The following is a 25,269-nucleotide window of genomic DNA, read 5'->3' as shown; positions in this document are numbered from 1 at the left end:
TGAGGCTTTTTTTTTGTCCATTTTCCCCCAATTTATTACATACAAAAGGAACAAAAAATGTTGCAAATTCAAACTAACAGGAGGATTCCAACATCGCATTCAATGAGAAAATCAACTTTTCATCATTGGCATTGTGCTGCAGAATTCGATCACATGTATATAAATATGCTAAAAGAGAAAATGACATAAGATAGTGACTATAGAAAGGCGCCACTAGCTTTGAACATTTGATGGCACGCAGTATTGTGGGTTTGACAGGATGGAACGGGTATAAGTTATACAAACATTTGTAAAGCTTTTCTGCAGTACTTTAACCTCCAAATGTTCAAGTCATACAAATTCAGTCAAATCCAATTAAGAATCTCAGTGAACAGCTAAGAAGGTAACAGTGTACTTTGAACCTTAAGAACGCAGAAGAAGCAGAGTAGGAGTCCACAATTAACCATGGGTGGTGTCATCCTCCACAAAGTCTTTGGCCTGCTCTGCTGTGATCACATCAATGTGACTCACCTAGAAAAAAGTAATACAAAACAACATTTCACACCCATTGGGGACTATTTTATGGAAAAGATTTATAACAGCAGATATGAGCGAGATAAGGTGAGTAAAATCAGCAACAGAGAACAAAGACTACATTAGGGATATGTATAGTATTCATTCAACAGAATCCAAAATCATTTAGAAAGAGTGACAATGACGAGTCTCATTTGGTTTCCTACTTTCGCTGCAGCATGACAATGCTGGGATCTTCTCAATGTTGAATAATTCAGTGCGTAAATATATGCAGACCTGGGGTGTAATGGAATACGTGTACCAGCGTTATGTATTCAGGATACATTTTTTTGTATTCCATTACCGTTACAGAAAAAAATAATACACGTAATCAGATTACAGGTACATTTACTAAAAATGTGGATTATTTTACAGGATTACATTTTTTTATGTGGGGAGATGGTGCAGTAGAGTCCTCGATCGCTCACTTGTTGGCTGAACAAGATTTCTTGGAGCTAAGTGGATAACTTCTCACAATATAGCTCAATGGACCGTCGCTGGTTATTCCACATCAGGTTTGTGTTGGCCAAACATTAAATCACTGGTCACTGGCTGGATACGTGTTGGTTTTAGCGCGGTCAATTTCAAAAGTGACTGTTTTGGATCATATTCACTGAAGGATTTACTGTATTCATTTTAAATAACATTTGCAAAGAAACGTGCGCTGTAAAACTCATCCGAACTGCTTGTTACCATGGAGGCGCTAGCAGTCTAGCCATGCACCCGCAACTTGTAAGTAAGTAAATACCTCACTAATTCCTGTCATGAATCACTCACAGCTGTACTATTTAAATGCCATATTATCAATATCATCTGCAAAATTTGTAACTGGGAATAAATTGCAAAAAATACAAAATTGCGGTTGATGTCAACGTATCGCATTAAAATTATGAGCATGTGGTTGCGCGCATGTGCGACTGTGTGTAATGTAACTTTAATTAAAAGTATTTAAGTTACATTAATTTAATATTATGGTACGTTACAAACTACATTTTTAAACAGGTAACTAGTAACTGTATTGGCTTCCATCCTTAACTCATTCACTGCCATTGACGAACTTGACGTCTTTTCACAGTCCAGCCATTCAATCCCAGGAATCTACTCATATTTTTTTCAAATTATTTCAAACGTTAGGGTACTGGAGGGTCTGAAAATGTCTGGCAGTGAATGAGTTAAAAAAACCTCCCAACCCAGAACATATGTAAAGACATAGAGTAGATTTGAGGCACATGTTTACAAAGTCTCTGTATGTGAGGGGGGCTTGTTGATTAGAATTATTTCAATAACAAAGCACACAATCCCCATTGCTGTACTGTATTGCAGTTTTTCTAATGCGGTGGCTCTCAGACGAAGCGTTACTATCATGCCTTGGCAGCAGAGGGCACTGTTGCTACGGCTCAGAAAAAGCAGCCAAGCGTTGCTATCAGAAAAAAAAAGCCTCGCCAGGGCATCTGCAATGTTAGCACACCAACCTAAACATTTTTAGGCCACTTTCATCAGATTTATAACATGTGGGAGGAAGGCAATGCCAACACAAGCACCCGCAGAACATGCAAACTACAACCAGGTCAAAGAGCAAAGATTCAAGCCCCAAACCACCAAACTGTGAGGCAGATGTGCTAACCACTAAGTGACCGAGCTGCCGGTCGCAATTTTGCAAGATCTACTTCAAGACTTTCGAAGGATCCCAGCTCACCTTGTTTCTGAATTTGACTCCATAAAACTTGTCAGCGGACTCCAGCAGCTCAGGCCTGAAGGTTGTAGTGATGAACTGAGCGTGGCCGGCCAACTCAACAATCATGTCTTCAGTGGACATGCAACACAAATATGCGAATATGTTAGTAGTTCATCCACATTAATTTCACGTATGCGGTGTTTGTGTGAAATTGCTGCCCGTTACCCGAGACAGCCTTCCTGTGCTGGGCATCGAGGGCCTGGTCGATCTCGTCGAAAAGGTAGAAAGGGGCGGGGTCACACTTTTGGATGGCAAAGATCAGAGCCAGGGCCACCAGAGACTTCTGACCACCAGATAACTGCTGCATTTCTCTCATCTCACCCTGCTTGCCTGTGAAAGACACCTACACACACAAACACATACCGCAACACTCAGAACACAGAATTGTGTCACTTTCACTGTCAATGTAATAGAGCTTCATTTGGGAATCAAATAAACAATCTAACAGATGAACAGAAGTCGTTTTAAAGGTGCCCATACACAGTATTGAGTAGATTGTGCTAAACAAAGTTAGAACAATGACACCGAGGCACATTTCTACAGAGCAGCTGGAGTCAATATAGTCCTCAATCCATATGATGACGATTTTCACTGCTTCGCTAGCCTCAGCGAACTCACAAGATGGGGGAAAAAGCTCATTACTTATTGAGGTTATTTGAAGTTAGAAGTCATGAAATTACTGTTTTGCGTCATCTTGGCCAATGACAAATTATGAAGGGTCGAAAATTGTTTTCAGGATGATTGGCGAGCTGGATGAGAAGCTCACATTTTTAAGCCGATTCTATTCTATTTCAATTGTTCTGTCAGGGACGCTTAGAAGAGGGGGAACTCTGTGACTTCAACACCATGGATCCAAAAGTGCTTAACCATGTTAGTCGTGGAACTTCCATTGCATGATACAATCTTATTACAAGTGTTGCACTGAGCCAACTGGTCATTTATTTGAACAAAGTTAAGCCACACTTTTGATCGCCGCTGCGCAGTGTTGCGCACGCACACATGCAGGCTCTTCTTCCATGGTGGTCATCAAACTAGGAATCGAGACTACGGACCGAAATGTGAACAATTCTGAGAGAATGAGAATGTTTGACCCGGTTTTAATCGATTCTAGATGTATAATTCCACTCAGTTGGCAACACAGAGTAGACGCTTGCTTCGTCGCATATCAATGCTGTCGTCATGGTAACAAAAGCTAGATTTACATAAGACAAACTTCCCCCCCTCTACTCCCCAATTCAGCATGACTTGAACCAGAGTGTGACAAGCGGATATTAAGTGTGCCGCATATTTTTTATCCGTTGTTTATTCTAACCAAAGACGGTCAGATACATTTCATGACGCCTGGAAACAATTTCAAAATGTGAAAAAAAAATTACTCATGTCCCCTTTCATTGACTAAATGTTCTCATTGTGACGTGACAGTGAATTTCAGGCTTTAAACCTTAAAATTCGTAACATCATCATTACATTAAAAAAAAGGCCAATTAATTTGAGGTCAATCTGGACAGAATGCATTCCAAAAAAAGGGGGAGACTCTTACCCTGATCCCCACTCCGGTAAACTGATCCACAGAGGGCACGCTGCTCTGTGAGCCGGAGCCCCTTTCGCTGTCTGCGCCGCCCTCTTCATCCTGGGACTGACTGCCTTCAGCGTCTCCCTTCTTCATCACCAACGTAGCTTTGCCTCCGGGAACCAGCTTCTGGAACACTTCACTGAAATTCTTTGACACCTGCGGGTAGGAGGTGAGACGAGACGAGGATCAGGTGACTGATTCGAATGTGCAAGATTGTACACAAAAGGTTTTAGGAGAGCGGTACCTGTTTGAATGTGAGCTGGATGGCTTCATACTTGCGCAGCTCCAAGACATTCATGAGCTCCATGATGGACTTGTAACCTCGGTCCAGCTCGTCCTGACGCTTGATCAGTTTCTCCTTTTGCTCAGAGAAGTTGACAAACTGATCCAAGGCCTTCTTGTTTACGTGACTATACTTCTTCAGCTCCGTGTTGCACTGCTCCAGTTTACGGAACAACTGGCCGAGGAAAAGAATAGAACACGAGTCATCACAAATTATCATGCCGCATTTTTACTGTGCTACATTTTACATGTGCTACTTGAATTTTTTACGGAGGAGTTAAAAAAAAAAAAAAAAAATACAGTACAGTAATCCCTCGCTACTTCACGGTTCTAGTTTCACGGCCTCAGTGCATCACGGGTTTTCAAAAAGTACTCATCAAAAAATACAAATGAAAAAAAAATACAGCCATTATCAGTAGCCATATTGCGGAAAGACTTGTTGTTTCAAAGAGATAGTTGACTCGGAGCCTTTGTACATACCCGTGGGTAGTTCAAGGCGATCGACAAGAGCACGGGTGGATTTATCCTGTGAGCTGTCGGTGTCTAGTCCACGCTGTTAAACGAACGGCATTTTTTAACAATATTCTGCTCGAAAACTCATTCAAATGTGCCGTTTAATTTGTCAGAGTAAAGCCGGATAGGCGGACAGCAAACAGTTCTGTTCAGAAGTTGTGAGCGGAGCGCGCTCAGCCACCGACAAGCATAAGGTGGACGAAACATTGGCAAATAAAATGTTCAAGTTTGTCTTGAAGGGGAATTCAACCCAAACATATTTTTTTTCAAGAATATGTTCTATGCAGGTCAGCTAGTTGAAACAAGGCATTCTGATTTTTTAGCCATTTTTAGCCATCTCTGGGGGCTGCCATTTTGTCACTTGTCAAATGAAAATGACATCACAATGTCTCAGGGATCAAGTAACGACCAATCACAGCTCACCTGTTTTCTGAAGCTGGACCATGATTGGTCATTATATGAGTATCTGTGATGTCATTTTCAGTCGACAGAAGTGACAAAATGAGATGGCTAAAAGCGGGTGGATTTTGCTGCTTAACTCATATTCCACAAACGCAATTATTATTCAGAATGCCATGTCGCGACGGCGTGATAGAGGCATAAATTTCACTGAAATAAAAAAATATGAAATAAAAGATAATAAAAATCATAAAAATAACGTCAACCTCTACTTTTGTACAAGTACAGCACAAAGGTCCTTGGTTTACGATAGAGGCTTATAAGAAAGATGTAACGCACTGTTGCCTACCACTAAACTATGCTAAAGCAGAAGTCATAATTACAGAAAATATTTGTATGATAGTCAACTTCTAAGATGTAACTGAAGACCCCAACTCAGTAGTAAAAGGAGTTACGAATCGTACAAGACTTATGATGGGCTTCTCGTGGATCCAATTTAATATGTTGAAATGAGTTAAGAGGGCATGGTCATTATATCATCTTCTGAAAACAAGGTTAGCTGATTCGTAAGATGTTTGACCTATAAATTAATTGGAGTTGCAAAAGGAATACCGAGGGGCATTACCCATCATCTCTCTGATTCACTTTTGTAATGAATGGCATCGTCCTACCCATTATCACAGTTCCACAGAAAAAGAGTTATTGTGTGGGCTGTTTGATAAAAAAAAAAAAGTATGGCTATTTTCAGCCTTGTCATGGAGGGAAAACAGCACACACACACACACACACACGAGGACATGCTTCGACATTAATGAAGTTGCAGCCAAGTGCACTCAGTCACAGTTTGAGCCCCCAGAGGCAACAAGCTGAGCACTGACTCGTATCTGAGTCACTGCTGAGTGAGTGAGTGAGTGGATGGGTGGGTGGGTGGGTGGAGGCCGCAGGATTCGTTCCCGAGGGGAGCTTCTGCTTTCTTTGCTGCATCAGAGTTCAACAGTTGTTTATTTTTGAATTGCCCAGTCACTCTGAAGCAGAAATTTACTTGGCCAAAGTCTATTTTGAAAGGCTTGTTTGGTGTCTTACGGTGCTGCTGAAAAGAAAGAACGAAAACAACAAAAAAGCAAAGTTCGGTGCAGGGCATATTAAAAATAAGGCTTCTTGTTAATATTGGAATCCAATAAATGACTAGCAGAGGGGTGGAAATTAACCACTGTGATACTCACAAGTCAAGTTAAATTAGCTTTGGCGCAATTGTTTTGGTGGGTCGTTGGGATTTCAAAGGAAAATTGTAGAAGTGATCGTTTGAAAAAATATATAATTATTGTGAGGAATCATTAACATGATTAGTGCATTCACAGCTGAATATCCTTAATTATTAATAATGAGATAATTAAAGGTAATGTGAGCAAATTCATTTTAGAAGCGTGTATCAAACTGGTAGACGACATCGTTGTCATTAATCAGTACCCAAGAAGTACAAAAAGGGCGTTAAGCTCTGCTCTATTATGAATCTGTAGGCTGGAGTTGCTGTTTTCAGTCTTTTCTTTATTTTATGCCTTTAGAATGTTTTATGAAATTGATTTTTGATTTTCCCCATCAAGAAAAGTTCATTTACTGCTCATCTCCAAATGCTGGACAAATGACTATCGTTTTTTCTTTATTTACTGCCTTTTAAATGGAATATTTCATCTCTAATTAGAGAAAAGGTTTGTCCCTGATCAGGTAAAGGTGTAGTTGTGAAATGAGAGCAGAGTTAAACAGTTCTAAAGTACTCCTCTAATATACCTCTAGTGTACACGGCCAGGAAAAAATAAAATAAAATGAAACACACGGAAAATTAAGAGGCTGGGAGGCGAAGGCAATAACAATTTATTGCCTTCGCCTCCCAGCCTCTTAATTTTAACGGCTCACCCTGTCAGATGTTGGACTCTTGACAATTTATGTCAAGTTTGGAATTGTTTTCGGCGAGGTGTGGTAATGGGTGATCCCAAAGTTTTTTTTAATTGGCTTCTGTGAAGGAGTGACAGTAATACCTGCTTGAGTGTGAGGGTCTGATACTTCTCAAAAGCTTCTTGAGGTAGCGAGCCCAACTCCCTGATCTTCTTCATGCACTCCTCCTTCTTCTTGAGCAGCATGCCCTGCCGGTTGGTCATCTTCTCCAGCTCCTTGGTGTCATGGTTGATTGCATCGTTTTGTTCCTTCTCTATGTTCTTCCAGCGGTCCATGCTCTTTATGTGATCCTTGATCTCCGATTCTGTCTTGTCAACCAGAGAGTCCAGATCTAGAGAATGACAATGACAGTATTTAATTTTACGGTATTATAGATCACCAAGTTTAATGACTACTGTTTGGGTGGTTCTCTTACTTTACAAAGAAATACTAAGACAACAATCGTACTGCTATGTACCTATCAAGTACACCTGGAACAGAGCTTTGTGCACTTCTCCAGTCTGTGGTGTTGACCATACCTTCTGATCGCGCCAGTGTCTCCTTGACTCGTTTGTTGATGCCATCAAGCTCAGATGTTGTGGCTGTGAGTACAGTGCCTCCCTCGGTCTCTCGCAGCTCATTTAGCTCCTGTGTTTGCAAATCAAAATAAGGAGAGTCTTTGTCATACAAAGCCCCATTCTGCATGACATAAAAAGTCCAATTTATTCCGGTACTTGCACAGGGCACATATTAACATGCATTTGGGTTGATCTAAAGTTAATTCAACAAACACACAGGATTCACACCTGGCATTTAATATACATCTCTAGTGGCCACTTGAGGCTGGGATATGAATTTCCTGCTCTGTATGCAACTGAAGTGGAGTGGACCAAAATCCCTCTTGAGTTTGGTGACTATAAAAATAAGGAAAATACAAGGGGTGTAACGGTACACGTGGGTGTATTAATACGTTTGGGTATGGCATGTTCGGTTCGGTCCACTTATTAGCGCGAATTTACGCACGGGCGCTATTGACTGCTGCACGCTGGAGAGGAGGGCGGCGGCACTAAACAGGAGCCAGGACGCCAGAAGCCGTGACGAATCATAAATGAATGGATAAATGGCATTATAATGGCATACGCAAACAAGCCAGAGCTCGAAGGTCCCCCATACACGGCGGTCTCCTGTTTGGGAACATTCTAGCTTTCCTGTTAAAATCGCCGATGGGGAAAGGTACGTGTACAAGTCCCAAAGTTGTGTGCCGACATTGCTACATGAGTTTGGCGGCTATGTTACAGTTAACACGTCTAACATAATAATGAATATCCGACTTTGAATGTTTCTTAGACGAGGAAGCAAGCAGTATTTTTAGCCAAAAACAAAGTACAACAGCTCTCTCCTTCGTTCTCCGCTGCTTCTCTGGCTAACCGTACGATGCATCCCTGAACCTCGGAAACATCACAACTCAGCAAAACACAAATCCGACCATAACACAGATAACCCAATTCGCTACGATATGTTGTTGAACATTCAAAGATTTCAATGCCTAAAAAGGGTAAATAATTTCATAAAGGCTTTAAAGTGACTGTATTTCATTATAAAAAGAGTTTTAATACAGTTAGCAATAATTGTAACTGTTATTGTATGTATTTTTTTTCATCACAAAAAGTACTGAAATGACAACTTGTCTTTAACTTGAATACTTAGATGTGTCATAGGCTGTTGCTGCTGAGTGTTTAAAGATTTCAGTGTTTTAATAATTGACTAAATCAAGAGATCTTTATTGTTAGTGTATTTTTTTTATTCTGGTGTAATTTCTGAGAATGTCACCCGAATGGTTCGCTTTTATTTCCCCCCCGCCCCAAAAAAAAGTACCATTCACCAACTTACCATGTACCAACATATTTAAAAAAACTAACTTATGTTTTTTTTGTACAGAAAATATACCAAACCGAAGTTTCCAACACACCGAACCGAAATGTGATTTAGCGTACCGTTACACACCTAGAAATTACTAATTTGTGTTTTGCTAAGGGATTGAAATATCTATTCCACTAAATCAAATGTGAGCAAGCTTATAAAATTCAACAGGAAATCAAATAATTATTTCCCCCTCCCACAGGACATTGAAGCCACAATATACCTGCTCCACTTGATCAAGACGCTTCCTCAAATTCTCATTTAGGTACGTCTCCACTCGGGTCATGATGCCCTCCAACTTGATTCTCTCATTCAGCAATTGTCTGTTGTCCTGTGGGTGGCACAAGAAAAACACTGGTTGTCACTCAGAAACGGGCATGAAAGGTTCTGGGTCGTGTGGGTCAAGTTGTGTAACACAAGTGGGAACAACTTGAGTTTATTCAGGTGAGAGCTGAAAGAAGCTGGCACGGAAAAAAAAAAAAAAAAAGATCACAGGAACCTCCCACACACAGCTGCTGTCTGCTCCTTTTACTGCACCCAGGTCATTTAAATGCACTAACAGCAGCAGGAGGAAGAGGACGATGGCAAATTTAAGACAACAATGGCATAGCACTCAAGTGTATATAAATTGATCTATTTTAGTCAGGAAAAATTCCATTTTGATAATGCTGCAAGCGGTAAAGAACATCTCCTGTTTGTCTGGTAAATTGTTCATGATCATTGCTCAATTCAGTGAATTCTTGAATTGGAGTTCATCAAAGTAGAATCCCTGCAATTAACACAAAATGGCTGCAAAAATTAAGATTTGGTCATATGGCGTTGTCACTGGCTGAAATGTAATCAGTGCGGGGATTCAAAAATTAACGTCGTGTTATTTAAGACGCCCTTTATCAGCACATTTACATCGCAAACACGACAACTATCACTCTCAGACAAACTGATCAGTTATCAGAATATGAATTGCCATGGACACCCTTTTTTTTTACCAGAGCTGTTTTTTCATTTTACAATTGCATGGTCGGCCTGATAAAATGGTCTTTTAGATCATATATGGCCCCCGAATGGAGAACACCCCCATCTTTACTTTATTTGGTATAGATAACTATATCAGCAGCAAGATATAAAAATAGCACATTGGATATATGAATAAATTCAAGGACGGACAGTTCCAGTTCTGTCAAACTTGTGTTACTAACTGGCATGCAAGCACGCATGTAGAATATGATAAAAAAATCAGCCATTATCGGCTAAAATATTGCCCCTTTCAAACTCATGTATGGGCAAATTTAATAGACAGGGCAGAGAAGAAAACTTGCATAAAAACCTAACTGCAGCACTCTTCCTCATTTTGCCCTCACCTGCTGAAGCTGACGGATCTCATCATTGAGGTCATCCACACGCCTCTGGTCCTCCAGGCTGAGCTGGGAGAGCAAATCTGTGCCTAACTCATCCTTCAGTGACTCCCTGGTGGACTCCATGGCATGAAGGCTGGCCTCCAGACTCTGAAGACTTCGTTGCTGCACAAGAAACAAAAGGAGACACATTGGTCATCGATACAGAGGAAGATGATCAAGGTTTGACAAATGACCTGTTTTTACTGAAAGACAATGAAGCCTTGACTTGGGTATAAATGACCACACCTCCTGGTGATATGCTATGTACACAATTTTGAGGTAATCTTGGTCACCTTAGGCATGAAAGTCTTCTCTGACTGCTGCCTCTTCTCCTTCAGCATTTTCATCTCTGACAGAATACTGTCACGGGAGGCTTTAAACTTCCTCTGCTGTGTCTCAATCTGCTGCATCTGGTTCATCAGCTGGTCAATCTCATTGTTGATACGTGGAAGCACATGTTAAGGAAGTCTTCACCGTGTATTATTACAATTTGTCATTTAAAAAATAAGACTTTAATCAAATAGTTTAATAGTAAAATTGTGTGACGACGTGTAAAACATACTTGCGAAAAAGTAAAACAAAATAATTGCCCAAATGAAAAATTTTAAACAAAAAAGAACTGTTGGGAGGGACATACACCCAAGAAGGCTTGTGAAATGGGGTCTCACAGTAAATCTTTGCCATCAAAGACCTCATTTTAGGAAGGCTGAACAGCCTCATCCAGGGTTCCTACAGCTTAACGTAAATTAAATTTAAGACTTTTTAAATCCATTTGAAATTAAATTTGAAACCAACTTCATAGGGTTCCCAATGTCTTATGTTGTCCAAAGTTGCTACATGACTTCTACATAAATAACAGGCATCGATCTGCTCTTAGCAGTCCCCGCTAAAACTGCATCACTGTTTGGTTGGTTCCGCTATCATGATTGTGCATGTTGCCACAAGAGTTTTTCTGTAAATTATTTTTTAAAGAATGTTTTGAGCTGTGAGACAATTTTACAATCAGAAAATACTATATATCATATTAACATCTTTTTAGATGACTGAAGACTTTTCAAAGATTAATTTGATTGACATTGTACAGTAATGCCAATTCATGCGTTGTTTTAGATTCATGGATTCAATCAAGACTTTTTAAGGATCTGCGGGAATCGTGCCATCATAAAGCTAAATGAACAGACAGCATTATTGATTGTCCAAGACTTCTACACTCCACTGGGCTTTGGAGGTTTCAATGAAGTCTATTAATGCAGGCAAATCAATAGTGGCTTAACTGAATTAATTATGGTCCAAGCACTACAGGGTTCAAGAGCATTTCCTTCAGTGAAAACAACAGATATGAAATCAATGTTAAAAAAATGTAATGAGCAATTGACATGTGACATTGAACAAATTCAAGACTAAAAATTGTAGAAGTGCTGAGCCATCTGGGCACGGCTTCCTTTACTTGTCTGTCTCAGCAAAACGAAGATGGACTGGACACAAACATAAGTGAAGGGTGGGGTGAATCAGTGTAATCTCATGCTTAGACAGGGCAGAGGTGGTGAGAGAAAAACAACGATGGGCTTTTAAATAATTGATGTCAACTGTGACTCACCACTGCGGTGGAGAAAGATGCGGTCAAAAAAACTTGCTCATTGGTCCTTTTGTCTGCCTTCTCACGTATAGTTAACCAGCAGGTGCGCACACACATCACCCGATTCACCACAGATGTGCCAACACATGAAGAAGCGACCATGTCATCAAAAAATACTGCATAAGCAACACAAACCCTCTCTCTCGTTTATCCTGATGTGCATTCCAGCTCTGACAGCAGTGAGTCATTGTAGCTCCTTCCAATATGACCTACTATTTCCTAATTCTTCTTTACCTTCCTCAGGCATCTTGCGGCATCCCAGCTTTAAGACTCAGTATGTAATCCTAATGTGGAACCATTCTTAAAATATTAAGTCAGCCATGGAAGATACTGTGTACAGTACATACACACACACACACAAATACAAACACATTTCCAGCATCATGGCCTCATGCGGTCACAGTGGCAGACGGAGGGAGTTTGACCAATTGCACACCGGAGAGGACACGCGTTGCTTACCGAATTAGCTTAGCGGTAGCTAACGGCTTGTATGACAAGTGGATGGATTTAAAATTGGTCCAAACGGATAAGCGGTTCAGAAAATGGATGGATGGATGGTTGGAAGAACACTCTGGGTTCTGCCATTCGACAGAATCCTGCTCCTCCCATTGCCCACGGAAAATGCATTAACAGAGCAGTGCATATACCAAAAAGGATATGTTCAATGTTCCTGCGGAGATTCTCATTAAGCTTAGCCTCCAGCTCACCCAGCTCCTCCTCAGCCTTCCTCATGTCCTTCTGCAGTTCCAGCCGAGACTTTCTGGTATCATAATAGCCTCCTGTCAGAGCTCCACGGTGGCTCACCTGGTCACCTACAAGGTCAAACAGACGTCAAACCTCTTCACATGTTCAACTGACTAGCTTTCAATTTGGAACTGTCCTCATGGTTTCTATGACTGGAGTGTTGTTGACCACACCTTCCAGAGTGATGCAGTCCATGGTGAAAGCTCGGGCCAGCTGTGTAGAAACCTCCATGCTGCGACAAATCAAGGTCTTCCCAAATACGTGCTTGAAGGCCTTGTCAAAGTTGTGGCTGTAGCGCAGCTTGCTGATCATTGGAATGGCATCCTGATGCAAGGTTGATACATGGTTGTATGAACACAGGGAAGATACTCCACACTAGGTAGTCAAACGCGGGTGCTATATGACAGCAGGATACTTAAGAAAACTTGAAAGGACTGAAAATAAGTCATAACTTACTAATTTCTCAACAGCGCCCCTTAGAGGCCACAGTACCATTAGTATTTGCTGATATTGTCAAATGGGCGAGCAGGCTGAACTATAGCACACATGTCCTTACGTTGGTCTCTGGGTAGGCAGTATCCCTGACATCCAGCTTGCTTAGGGGTAGGAATGTAACTTCTCCAGGGAGGTTCATCTTGTTGAACTCCATTAGTATTTTGGTGCTGACCTCATCGGTCTCCACTATGTGGTAGAACAGTCTGAAAGTGAAACCATGTTAAATGACATAAACACTGATGGCCACATTCCCAAATATCCAGCATAGCGTATAGTGAATCTGCCTTTTTTACTACATCATTTTTTACTACTAATCCATAAAGTTAACCCCTCTGAACAACTGGGGATAGGGACCGGGCCGCATATCGGCATATAATTGACCCTAACCCCTAAAACACAAAGATAAAATCAATATATTTTTCCCACACACAAAAAAAAAAATGGTGTTGGGAGGGGTGGGCGTCTGATTTCTTTACAAGTATTGAACACAAAATGGAAAGAGAAAAAAATAAATACATTTTGCAGGTACCAATCTCGACTGTAACACTATCCTTTTGTAGTCATTACTTGTGACTTCGATTAATTTATACATTAATCAAGGTTGAATGGGACTTTTATTCACCAACTGCAAAAGGTTCACTTTTAAGCTCCAAATTGAGTTTTTTTTTATAATAGAAGGAAATTTTTAAATAAAACAACATGACATACCTGGTACCAGCAGTCACTTCCACACAGGTGTAAAAGGCAGGCTCACACTCAAAGTTATTCATAACGATGCCGTGGTAACCATTGATCACATGCTGGTTAATGCCCTTGCGCCGGAAATGCTCAAGGACTTTATTGATGCTGTCAATGCCATTCAGGATGGCCTGGAGGGAGGAAAAACGCAATCGTTAAATACATTATAATTGTCATAAAAATTTTTTTTAAAAAGGCAGAACCTATAAAAATATGAAGAAAGATGGGTCAGGAGAAGCAGGAAGTCTATCCCTGAAGCTTGAAAAGATCACATTTATTGTCGAGTATTACTCCTCAGCTGTGAGTAATTTGCATGACCAGGACTTTGATTTGATTTGGTCTCATGACGGTCAAGAAGTCCAGCATAGCGAGGCTGATAAATGATACTGTGACAAGCAGGGTTATAACAGTTACTTTGTCTTTTGATTTTAAATTCAGTTATTTCTAATTAGGTTTTAGAGTGGGTTTGTTTAAAAATACTTCATTTAAATTGAATTTTCATTATTTTTAGTATTTCTTTTCATTTAGAGCATTTGTCAAGTGCAAGATTAAAAAAAAGGTCAATAAGTATTGTGTAATAAAGTAAAATAAACTATAATTCCCAAATGAAGGTTCATGCATAATATTAATTGACAAAGATGAAAAACAAAGGGCATGTTCGCTATAATTTTAGTAGGGAAAGGAGATTATGGAAACAAATCACAATCATTTTGATTGATATAAAAATCACGAATGATAAAACCATCATTCATTGATTTAAAAATGATTACTGTAATATACGGACTATAAGCCACTACTTTTTTGTGATGTGGTTCATTTATGGATTTTTACTCAAGGGTTTCAGGGCAACGCATTTAAAGGTTAGGTTTAATAGCTATGGGACAAGAAAAGACAGCAGCACGCACACGTGCACACAAACTCATGATGTTCTGGTACATCAGTCAGTGACAGACCTTGCCTGTGGCGGCCCTGAGGAGCTGCTGTTTCTTCTCCAGGTCCTCCCGTTTGGCCGCCAAGGCCTGCTGCTCTGCATTTTCCTCACGCCACAGGTAGCTACACACACACGGACACGTGCACACAGTTACACTTATGTCATCAGACAGAATTGATCACAGCTAAAGTACAGTAAGGTACAATCACAAGGGCCAGACAGGCGAAAGCACCCATCCACGAAGGAAGTGCCTAACATGCATACTGCACACAAATGACAAAATATCAATTATGCATTCAGTAACTAATGGGATATTCACTAGTTACTTTGTCTAATATTGAAAAGTGCAAGGAAATGTCTGTCACTTGAAGTAACAAAATGAAAGCGTAAGCAAAATTAATGGCATTGTGAAGCAAATATTTTGTAATGTTTCTAATGCTTTGTACATTTAAGATGCATCCACTGTAGAAGCTTACAGCTGTGCTGTTGTCATATGGAAGTGCTTTTGCTAATGCAGTCATTATGATGCCCTTGACCCATTGAACTAAAATGCATTACAGCAAGACATCGCCTAGCTGAACTAATATTCAAAACCTATGTGCATTACTTCACGTGGAAAGGTTAGTTTTGTCATTTAAGTTGACTTTTTTTATTGTTTCGTGACAAATGTTAAAACCTCACTTTGTACTGTAAAATTTTAGATGACATGAGTCCAAAATGAATCTTACTTTCTTTCACTCTGTAGCTCATCTTTCCTGTTTTTCACTTCATAGTACTTTTTGTCCAACTCCTCAACGCGGGTCTTCACCTCATTTAGATCTTGGTCCAGTTTCTAGAGACAAAAAGAACAAGTCAACTCAATTTTATGTATAGAGCATTTTAAAAGCAACAATAGATGCATAGAAAGTGTTGGATATCAAGAAGTAAAAATCAAACATAAAAACAGCTAAACATAATAGCAAAGTGACAAGAGGCCACCATCTTGGTGAAATATTATAATAGTAATGTAATAAAAAAAAAACAAAAAAAAAAACTTATTTTTCATACTGTAGGTCCCTTTTTTTCCATAGTTTGGCTGGTCTTGCGACATACTTAGGTACAACTAGTATATCGTCGCTGTCCTGTGAAAAACACTTATGTCCATTTTTTTCCATTTTTAAACGTTAATGCAAAAACAACCTCAACCTCGGAAATTCATTCTGAGGCCTGTGCACTACTCTGAAAGCGCGTGTGTGTTTGGAGAGGCAGTGTGTGGTCCGCTCCCATTAAATTCCGTGTCCCTAGTACCAACCGTCTTAGGACCGACATCTTTATCTTTTTAGCGTACTCATTATTGCCATAGTCCATTCATATTTTACTTACCTGATTTTAACTTGAATGCGATGCCAAGGGTTGGACATGGCTAACACTGGCGCTAGCACGTCAAAGACAGGCAACTCCTTTACTTGTACACCACGTCTCCATCCGGAGGTGTTTAATCGGGTTAGAATGCACAATATCATCTTATTGCAAGAGTTGTACTGAGTCGACTGGTCATTTATTTGAACTAGGTTACGCCACACATTCGTTCCACGTGAGTATGCCGCGCGCACTTCATCATTGGTTTAGCTGCTTCCTCTTCATTGGTTTGGCTGCTGCTTCTTTGTTGGTTTGGCGGATTCTTCTTAATGTTTGGAGGTGGCTGCATGCTGCCTACAACACGCACATTGCCGCGGTAGGTGTTTGCTTTCTGACTTTTTTTTCTATCAAACATTTAATCGAAGGCATTTTCTATTCATATCGATCACATGTCCATCGTGATACAAATCGATATTGAATTATCGCCCAGCCCTAGTTGGAAAACAATCTTTGTTGCGGCAAGGTACCTATTTTTCATTACAAATTTCAAAACGGGTCACCAGTAAACAAAAATACATAATTTTTTTTTTAAAAAAAGATCTTGTATACTCTCAATTTAGTCACAAATGGAATTCAATTACTTTAAAAAAATATATATAATGTAAAAACACACACATTATCATACGTTCAAATGAATTCTTACAGTATACTGCTCCAGGTTTTTCTCTTTGTTGGTCTCTGTGTCCTCCAGATCTTTATTGATGGCAGCAATTTGCCTCTTTTTATCATTGATGGCCTGGTCCAGCGATTTCAGCTCTTTCTTGATCCATTTGTCTCTCTCCTCTTTGGAAGTGAACTGACTGCCACGGCCCTGCTTGGCATACAGGTCCGTCCTCTCCTGTGTAGCCTGGGCAAGTCTAAATGGTGATGACAATGTTTCCATCATCAGGCGTTTGCGATAATATACGTACTTTGTATTTATAGTATTTCCACCATTTTAGGTATGCATTTGTATTTGTTTAGAGCAGTGCTTCTCAATTAGTTTCTCTTACGCCCCCCCAGCAAGAAGAAAACAATTCACGCAACCCACCCCACCACCCACTCTCCGCCGCAACTATAAATAATAGCATTTGTCTATAAATTAGTTATAGGTACACCTCTGCATAACATCGTATCCTTGTTAACATAAAGAAAACAAAAATAAAGATATATAGTTCAACTTACATGATTAACCTTAACATTATTAGTCTGCAAAAGAAAATATTTTAAGTGCATCAATTTGCCTGCAATTTGAAAAATAATATCCTTGTTTAAACTGTAAACATTTTTGACAGACTTATTGCACCATTTGCTGCTGAAAATAAAATTAAACAAAATCAATAAATAACAAATTCAAATTGGCTTGACAGCAACATTAACTCAGGAGCACAATATATAAAACACTTTAACTTAAAACAAAAATGAATAAAACTTTTTTTTTTTATCAAAATGAGGAAGCCAAGATTAATGGCTACAATGAGCACCTTTTGCAGCGCACAGCTTCTGAATGCGAGGTTTGAAGCATGATACTGCAAATCTCAGCTCCTGCTCAATGTTTAGCTGGGACCTGTACTTGGTCTTCAGTGCAGCAACAGCACCTTAATTTATTTGGCTTCATGCTGTCCGCTGCCAGCATTTTTAGAAACAGCAAACACACCGGTCTTTCCTCGCCTCCCACTGTAGTCACAGTGAAGCCAAGCGCTACATATGTTTCGTGATATTTGCGCGTCTTTGCTTTTGGGTGACTTTCTTATGACTCACTATCTTCGTTTCTCTCCGCCTTTCTTTTCATCCCTGTTAAAAATGTCTTCATGTTGTCTAAGGGTTTGTTTACTGGACTTCACATCGCCAGCTGGTTGCAAAACAAACCTACACCGTGGAGTTAATACTCGCTGCGCACAATGGGCAATTAGAGCGCCACTGCCAAATGCTGGAGTGGATGTGCAATTACACTTTATTGTAGTACGGCGGGCGGCACGGTGGTCGACTGGTTAGCACGTCCGCCTCACAGTTCAGAGGTCGTGGGTTCGATCCCGGCTCCGGCCTCCCTGTGTGGAGTTTGCATGTTCTCCCCGTGCCTGCGTGGGTTTTCTCCGGGTACTCCGGTTTCCTCCCACATTCCAAAAACATGCATGGTAAGTTGATTGGACACTCTAAATTGTCCCTAGGTGTGATTGTGAGTGCGGATGTTTGTCTCTGTGTGCCCTGCGATTGGCTGGCAACCAATTCAGGGTGTCCCCCGCCTACTGCCCAAAGACAGCTGGGATAGGCTCCAGCACGCCCCGCGACCCTTGTGAGGAGAAGCGGTACAGATAATGGATGGATGGATGTAGTACGGCGGAAAAAAGCATGTTCCCCAGGGTCACACGCGTCCCCCTCAGCATCGCACCGCGCCCCCCAGGGGGGCCCGCCCCACTATTTGAGAAGCACTGGTTTAAAGTGTATAACCAAATATGCATGAGAGGTGTAATGATTATATTTCCAACTCTCAAATGAACTAATAATTGATTCATTTTTAGAGACCATTAATTTACAATTGTCCAAATCTTCAGAACTTCAGCCTCAATGGTGAATGTTAACAGACTCTGTAGTCCTCCATGGAAGCAGATTGATTATTTTTGAGTTTACTCAGAATAAAACATTTGCAAGCATCTGCTTTTACTTTGGAAAACAATGAGTAGCATTTTTGCCTACTTTCTGCCATTTTAATGACAAACCCAGTAATTGAATCATCAAAAAGTTATGTTTGTCATTTGCGACACCGTCAATGTCAAATAATGGTTTGTTTATTTTTTTTATAAGGGGATGGAAATGAAAACATTTTTTTGATCTGAGTCATTGGTTAATCAAAACAATTGACAGATTAAACAATCATTAAAATAATTGTTAGTTACAGCCCTAATATGCACCCGCCAAATTCCCTGCTGCTGCTATACTGTCAAAATACATTTGGATTAAGATGACTGACTGACAAAATTAGGTCTGTTCCCCAGTTGCTCTGGGAACTTGTGATGTGATGAATGAGTCATCCCTACCTGGAGATACCTCGCTCCTCCTTTTCTTTCACCATATTGAATTTGGGCTCTGTCTCCTGCAGCTCCTTTTGCTTCTCCTCAATTTTCTCCAGCAACTTCTGACGCTCTTTCAGCAGACGTTTCTACAAGAGTGGAACGGGTTTTTTATTCACCCTGCTTGCTTTTTCATATTTAAAGATTTATAACAAAAGTCTGTACTGTGCTAGGTTGTCTTTCGTTGTCCAAAACAAACTAGGGTTAACTAACAAAAACAACAACAAAAAACACAACCAAAACCATTATCTAACCATGCCACCAAAGCACAGCCTACCATGTATCTTTTAAGTATAGGAAGCACTGTGTATCACTGTGTTTACAGCAACCAATCTTTCCTTATTAGGGATATTGGACTTTTAAAGAAAACAACTCGCAAGACTGCAACAATGTGCCATGATTGCAAATAAAGCCACGCATTACCAACAGGCTTTGTAGATATTGTTTGCTATAGGGCGCATTATATGAGCAGACTGAAAAAAATAGGTTGCCATTTACATAGACCATAAAATACCCCAATTAAAAAGGACAGTCGAAAATAAAACACTGATATACTTGTCCAATTGGCCAACACTACAGCCACACTGCCAGCAGCCAGAAGGCCTTCCATTTCATTTTGCTCCAGTAACATTTGGCTGATTCTGAGCCACCACCGACCAGCATTCTGCCTGGGACTCATCATTGCCATCATAAAGACTGAGCCAATAAAGCTGTTATTTATGACGATCTTCATACACACACACACGTGCCCACAAATACCAGGCCATACTGAGAGTGAGTCATACCAGCTCTGCACACAAATCAATGCCAGTAAAGATGTGCAGTGGGATTTATGCATGCTGCTGCTTCCTCTTCATCAATCACAAGCTTAGATATGCAGAAATAAAACTCAATAGTTAAATATTACAGTACCGGGTGAAAAGGAAGATGAAATGACACCTTGGCTACACCTTGTGCCATTTTCCACATTTACTTTAACTGAACAATTGCGCACGTGATAGCAGTGACTGTAGGGGATGGGGGGGATACGTAAGTGTTGCTGGTAAGCAGAGTGACGCAGATGGGAGGCTTCCATACCCTCTGTTCACTGTTGCCTGCCAGCTCATCCTGCAGGTCCTTGGCCTTCAGCTCTAGTTTGGTCCTCTGTTTAATCTGCTCCTGGCGCTCGGCCGACAATTGCTCCCTCTCCTCCTTCATGGCAGAGATCTTGGATTTCAACTCTCGCACAACTCGCTCTGTCTCCTACATCAGGACAGGAAAGAAAAAGGTTATTCGATTCATTCAGTAGTGCAACTTCTGTCCATTTCTACTGAAGGGATTGAATTACTTTGTATATATCTGGCATGCAAACTATCAGGACTGCTTAGCTACTTCAAGCTCCTCTGTGTGTTTATTATTAGGGCTACCAGTACCTTTTTAGTGTAATGTCAACAACTACTTAGCACATTGTTCAGAGCGAGCAAAATTAAAGCCTTTGTTGTCAGTGTATCACCAGCTGGTTGTAGGAGTGTGAAAATTAGCTACTTCAGCCACGTTTCCAAGAAACACTCACATTTGGTGTAAAAAGTTGCGGGCATCTGAATAGCAGATCTACTTTACACAGCACAACCTTTTGTTGCTTTTCCGTTTTAATACTAACTGCAGTGGTACAACAGATGGAACCTAAACATTACATTCAGATTTCATCAGAGAGTACTTGTCAACTACAGTTCACTTCCTGTTTCATTATTTTAACACATTTTTAGATCGCTTGGATGTTTTTTTTTTTTGTTTTTTTACCTCAACTTTGTCTCTGGCATCTTGCTGAGCGTCACGCAACTGTCGGGATTTGTCTCCACACGTTTCTCGCTTGGAGGACAGCTGAAAAAAATATACAGAAAAAAAACATGACAATGCTGAAAATAAACACAAGAGAACAGGTGACGTAAATGCCACTTTTTTATATTACAATTACTACTACACCAATTATTACTTACACAATTAGTCGCACAACTGTGGGAAGTATTTTAGCAAACATCTTTACAAACAAACACTCAGTAAACTTTGGTCACATTACCTCATCCAATTTGGCGCGGGTTTCATTGAGCTCCTGGTTATAGATGGTGTACTCAAGAGCTCTTCTCATCTTGTCCCATTTCTGGTACTGAGCCAGCTCTTCTTTTTCATCCTCCAGAGTGTGCAGGCGCTCCTCAATGTACTTCAACAGCTCATTGATCTTCTCCCTTTTCCCCTCTGATGAACACATTCGTCATCATTATTATTAAATTACCGGTACTTTGTCAATAATTACACATTCAAGAAATTGTATTGTTTAATATCCTATTTGAAGCATATTAGAAAATCAAACCAAACAGAAAAAAACTTAGCGAAATATATTGGCAGACTGTAATTGACTGGTTATGTTCTGCAGCTCGTGGTGACAGTTTCTTTTGCAAAACGGGGATGGGTAGATCTGAGGATGAATAACGGCACTGGGCTGGCATTCGATGATTAAGCTATAGTAAAAGTAGGGTTAGCTTTATGTCACATTTTCATGCTCAAAACTGTGGATAGTGCTTTGATCTCAACGTGACGGAAATATCCATCTTTCTTCTCTCCCCATAGCGCTTGTCCTCATTAGGGTCACACGTAAGATGGAGTCCATCCCAGCTAACTTTGGGGCTCGAGGTGCGGTATACCCTAGACTGGTCACGCGGGGCAAATGCAGATAATCAACCATTCACACTCACATTCACACCTAAGGACAATGACGCACGTTTTCAGAATGTAGGAGGAAGCCGGAGGATCCGGGGTACCCATCGAGAACCCACACGAGGATAATGAAAACACGCAAAATCCACACAGGAGGAAACCAGAGTTGTAACTCGAAACTGGCACCTCAGAACTGCGACGTAGACATGCTAACCACTAGTGCCGTGTGCTGACTACATTAGGGAAAATCATAAAATAAAATAATTGCTTAGAACACACCTGTCTCCTTCATGAGCGAAATACTCTCTTCTTTGCGTTCATCATACACTCTTGTTCCTGCCACCTCTCTCAGCAGCTTCAGACGCTGAGAGTCGGGTGCTGTGGCCATTTGGTTGATCTGCGCCAAACATTGAAAGAATTACGCTTTCCCTAACATTACAACATACTTCGCACATAGTGACGTATCAATGTGACTTCAACATGATAGTGGAAACCATTTATGACGTGTTGAGCAAGTTGGAGATCAAACCATCACTTCCTTCTCACCTTGCCCTGCTTGACAATATAGTAGGGGTTGCTGCGGGAGAAGCCGGCACTTTCCAGAAGGTTCATGACGTCATTCTTACTGTACCAATCACAAATGCCACCATTATAACATGTGCTCACATGAATTCAGTGGGGCCAATATTTCCTGTGATTACAGGGACACAAACACTTACGTCACCATCTTCTTGTCCAAGAAATACTGGTCCTTCTTTGCACCGATGACACGACGAAGGGAGACTTCCTCTTTGTCAATCTGGAGGAAGACATAATCACAATTAGCGGCTCATGTCACCTAAACTTCCATTCATTGGCAAAAGCACTTTCATACTAAAATGATTTCACAATGTCGCGCTTTCATGGCCTAGATAAAATGCAATAGGCAGAAAGGGAGACAAAGCAATTTCAAATGTTTGATTCTATGTTTAGGGGTCATGCTTACCGTGTTTTTGGGACCATCTAGCGCACTGGATTATTAGGCGCAATATCTTTGCCAAGCATTGTATGTCAAATTGTTTATTCTAGTGATGTCCGGATGACACTGTCCTTGTTTGAGTCTTTGATACATTACGAAATAAAGATGAGTGTTTTCACATTTTTTGTGTCTCCTTGTTGCTCCATATACAATTTACACGTGCCTGTGTTTGTGTGTGCGTGTGTGCAAGTGGCTCTTAGATCAGATGAAAAATCATGTGATCGGCCTTGAATTCCGATCACGTTATTGTATTGATTATTTGATAGATTTAAAGCTATTATGCTAGGTTCAGACCTGGTTTCGCATGCTTTTGTTTGCCATGCACATGGCGGTCGCTTCGACAGCAGGAGGGGGGGGTGCGCCCCTAGTATTTCTATATTACGGATTTCGCTTACTGTAGGGCTGGTGTGGAACATAACTCCCGCGTTGGAGGGGAGATTACTTGGGTAATAACAGCGCACATTTCAAAACTTATAGTATGTGTAATGTATGCACGGGCAAAAGTAAAAATCATCAGCAGTGTTTACCTATGTAATAAATACATATTTGGTCTCAGTCTTACCGGCAGCCGGTTGTCAGAGTTGTCAAATATAATCTCCACAAATGCAGAAATGACTCGAGGGCCAGTTCCCTCCTACAAAAACAGCAGAGGAAAATGTATGTTTGCATGATTACTCAAGTTAGTCTTACTTGCATCTGATGCTACCTGTGTAGATACTTACATGGAGCAAAGCCAGGCGCTGCTCAGGTCGGAGGTGGCTGAACTCATCACTGAGCACAAACTGAATGGCTATGGAGGAAGAAATAAACAATGATCTAACAAGATCATGGAAGGAAGCCGTTATTCGAAGTGTCCCACTTACCATAGAAAAAGTTACTTTTTCCTGATCCATTTCTCCCAACTGTGAAAGAGAGGGGGGAAAATAAAATAAGACAAAATGTGTCATAGCACATTAGTGTATCAAGAGATCTTAAACTACCCACTTTCACTTAATAGGTCTGAAAATTTTATACCAATAAGATATCTTTTTTTTAACTAGCCACGTATGCCGGTGATTTTTAGTGCCAGACCCAACAATTATGCATCAGTAATGTTCAACCAAACCAGGTCCAGATTTCACACAAAATTATACATGCGTGAGTACTTGAGATTATAAAAGATTTTCCTGATAAAAAATATGTGCCTTGACTCAATAAATGTAATGTAATGAAATGCTGCTCTACTAAACTCATGTGTGTGTCGTCATTCAAACAACAACTAGGGTGTCTGTCCACAATAAAAATGCAGCATAATGAAGGAGGATGTGCGTGACTGAGCCAGTACCCACCGATGACATTGTGCTTGGGACTAAACGGGTCTACCACAGTCTGGTCCCGGTAACTTCGGAACCCCTGGATGATAACCTGCACAAGAATCAAGGACCATCAATGCCTCTTTTTGAGAAGGCACCAGATTGTCAGATGCATTGCGTTTATTACAGTGTAAATGTGCCAGTCCAGATGACAAATATCGCAGCGACGTAGAAATATTTACTTGAGAGAGTGGTATGATTTGAAGATTCGGCTAGCTTTAGCCTAGCATCCTCTGAGGGGGGCGGGCAATTCAAGCCAGGACTGAGGGGGAAAGCCGATAGGATAATAACAACTTTCTATGGAGTTATGGTTAATCTTAGCATGGCGGTTATTTTTTGTATGCTAAATGCGACCTGTCTGAACTTTGCAACCGAAACGAAACAAGGTTTTGAACTAAAACTATTTCAGCGTTCATTCAGCAAAGTAGCAGTGCTAGCCCATTCGGCCCACTAAATATACAGCAAGCAACAGTGACACGTTCGTGTCGTTAGCGTACCTGTTTGATGTACATCCTCGTCTATTTCGGGCGTCTCCTTGTCTGAATCACGAGGCTACCGATCAGCTCCACGTAAATGGAGATGGAAGGCAAGTAAAAGCCCACACTTGGACAAAGACTATCGTTTCAGCATTTAAAACTGGTGAAACACTTGTGCAGTGGAGGAAAACAAGGAAAATGGCGGCGGGGGCGGGATGAAATGGATCATATCAAAATGTAAAAACAGGGTGATAACAATAAAATCAACATGGTAACGCGAAACAACAATCCGTTTTGGACAAAATCTAGCGAAACTTTTAAGATGACATTTTATAGGTAACACATTTAGTATGATATAATTGCGTTCGTGCTAATAAATCATAATCTTGAAAGTTTGGTCGTTTCAATGCATCCCCATTTGTACATTTGGTACAGACCAGCTGGTT

General features: G+C 40.6%; 1 protein-coding gene across 1 annotated transcript; it reads right to left on the bottom strand.

The window, feature by feature from the left end:
- On the bottom strand, positions 1–25,031 carry smc3 (structural maintenance of chromosomes 3). Its single transcript, XM_086034012.1, has 29 exons — positions 24,845–25,031; positions 24,324–24,399; positions 23,859–23,897; positions 23,718–23,785; positions 23,558–23,629; positions 22,697–22,776; positions 22,524–22,602; positions 22,257–22,374; positions 21,343–21,518; positions 21,066–21,146; positions 20,364–20,528; positions 19,254–19,375; positions 16,883–17,096; positions 15,570–15,673; positions 14,864–14,963; positions 13,881–14,041; positions 13,234–13,375; positions 12,851–13,001; positions 12,595–12,745; positions 10,591–10,744; positions 10,262–10,420; positions 9,127–9,234; positions 7,523–7,631; positions 7,088–7,335; positions 4,105–4,317; positions 3,828–4,016; positions 2,453–2,630; positions 2,249–2,355; positions 1–510 (listed from the first exon to the last, which is right to left on the bottom strand). The coding sequence occupies exons 1-29, from the start codon at positions 24,857–24,859 to the stop codon at positions 439–441; spliced, it is 3,651 nt and encodes a 1,216-aa protein (XP_085890138.1). The 5' UTR covers positions 24,860–25,031; the 3' UTR covers positions 1–438.
- Between the last annotated feature and the right edge of the window lie 238 nt (positions 25,032–25,269).

This window comes from Filicampus tigris, chromosome 6 (assembly GCF_054856515.1).
Source record: "Filicampus tigris isolate MCC_2025a chromosome 6, RoL_Ftig_1.0, whole genome shotgun sequence".
In the NCBI taxonomy this organism is placed as follows: Eukaryota; Metazoa; Chordata; class Actinopteri; order Syngnathiformes; family Syngnathidae; genus Filicampus; species Filicampus tigris.
This window is presented reverse-complemented; position numbering and strand designations above follow the sequence as displayed.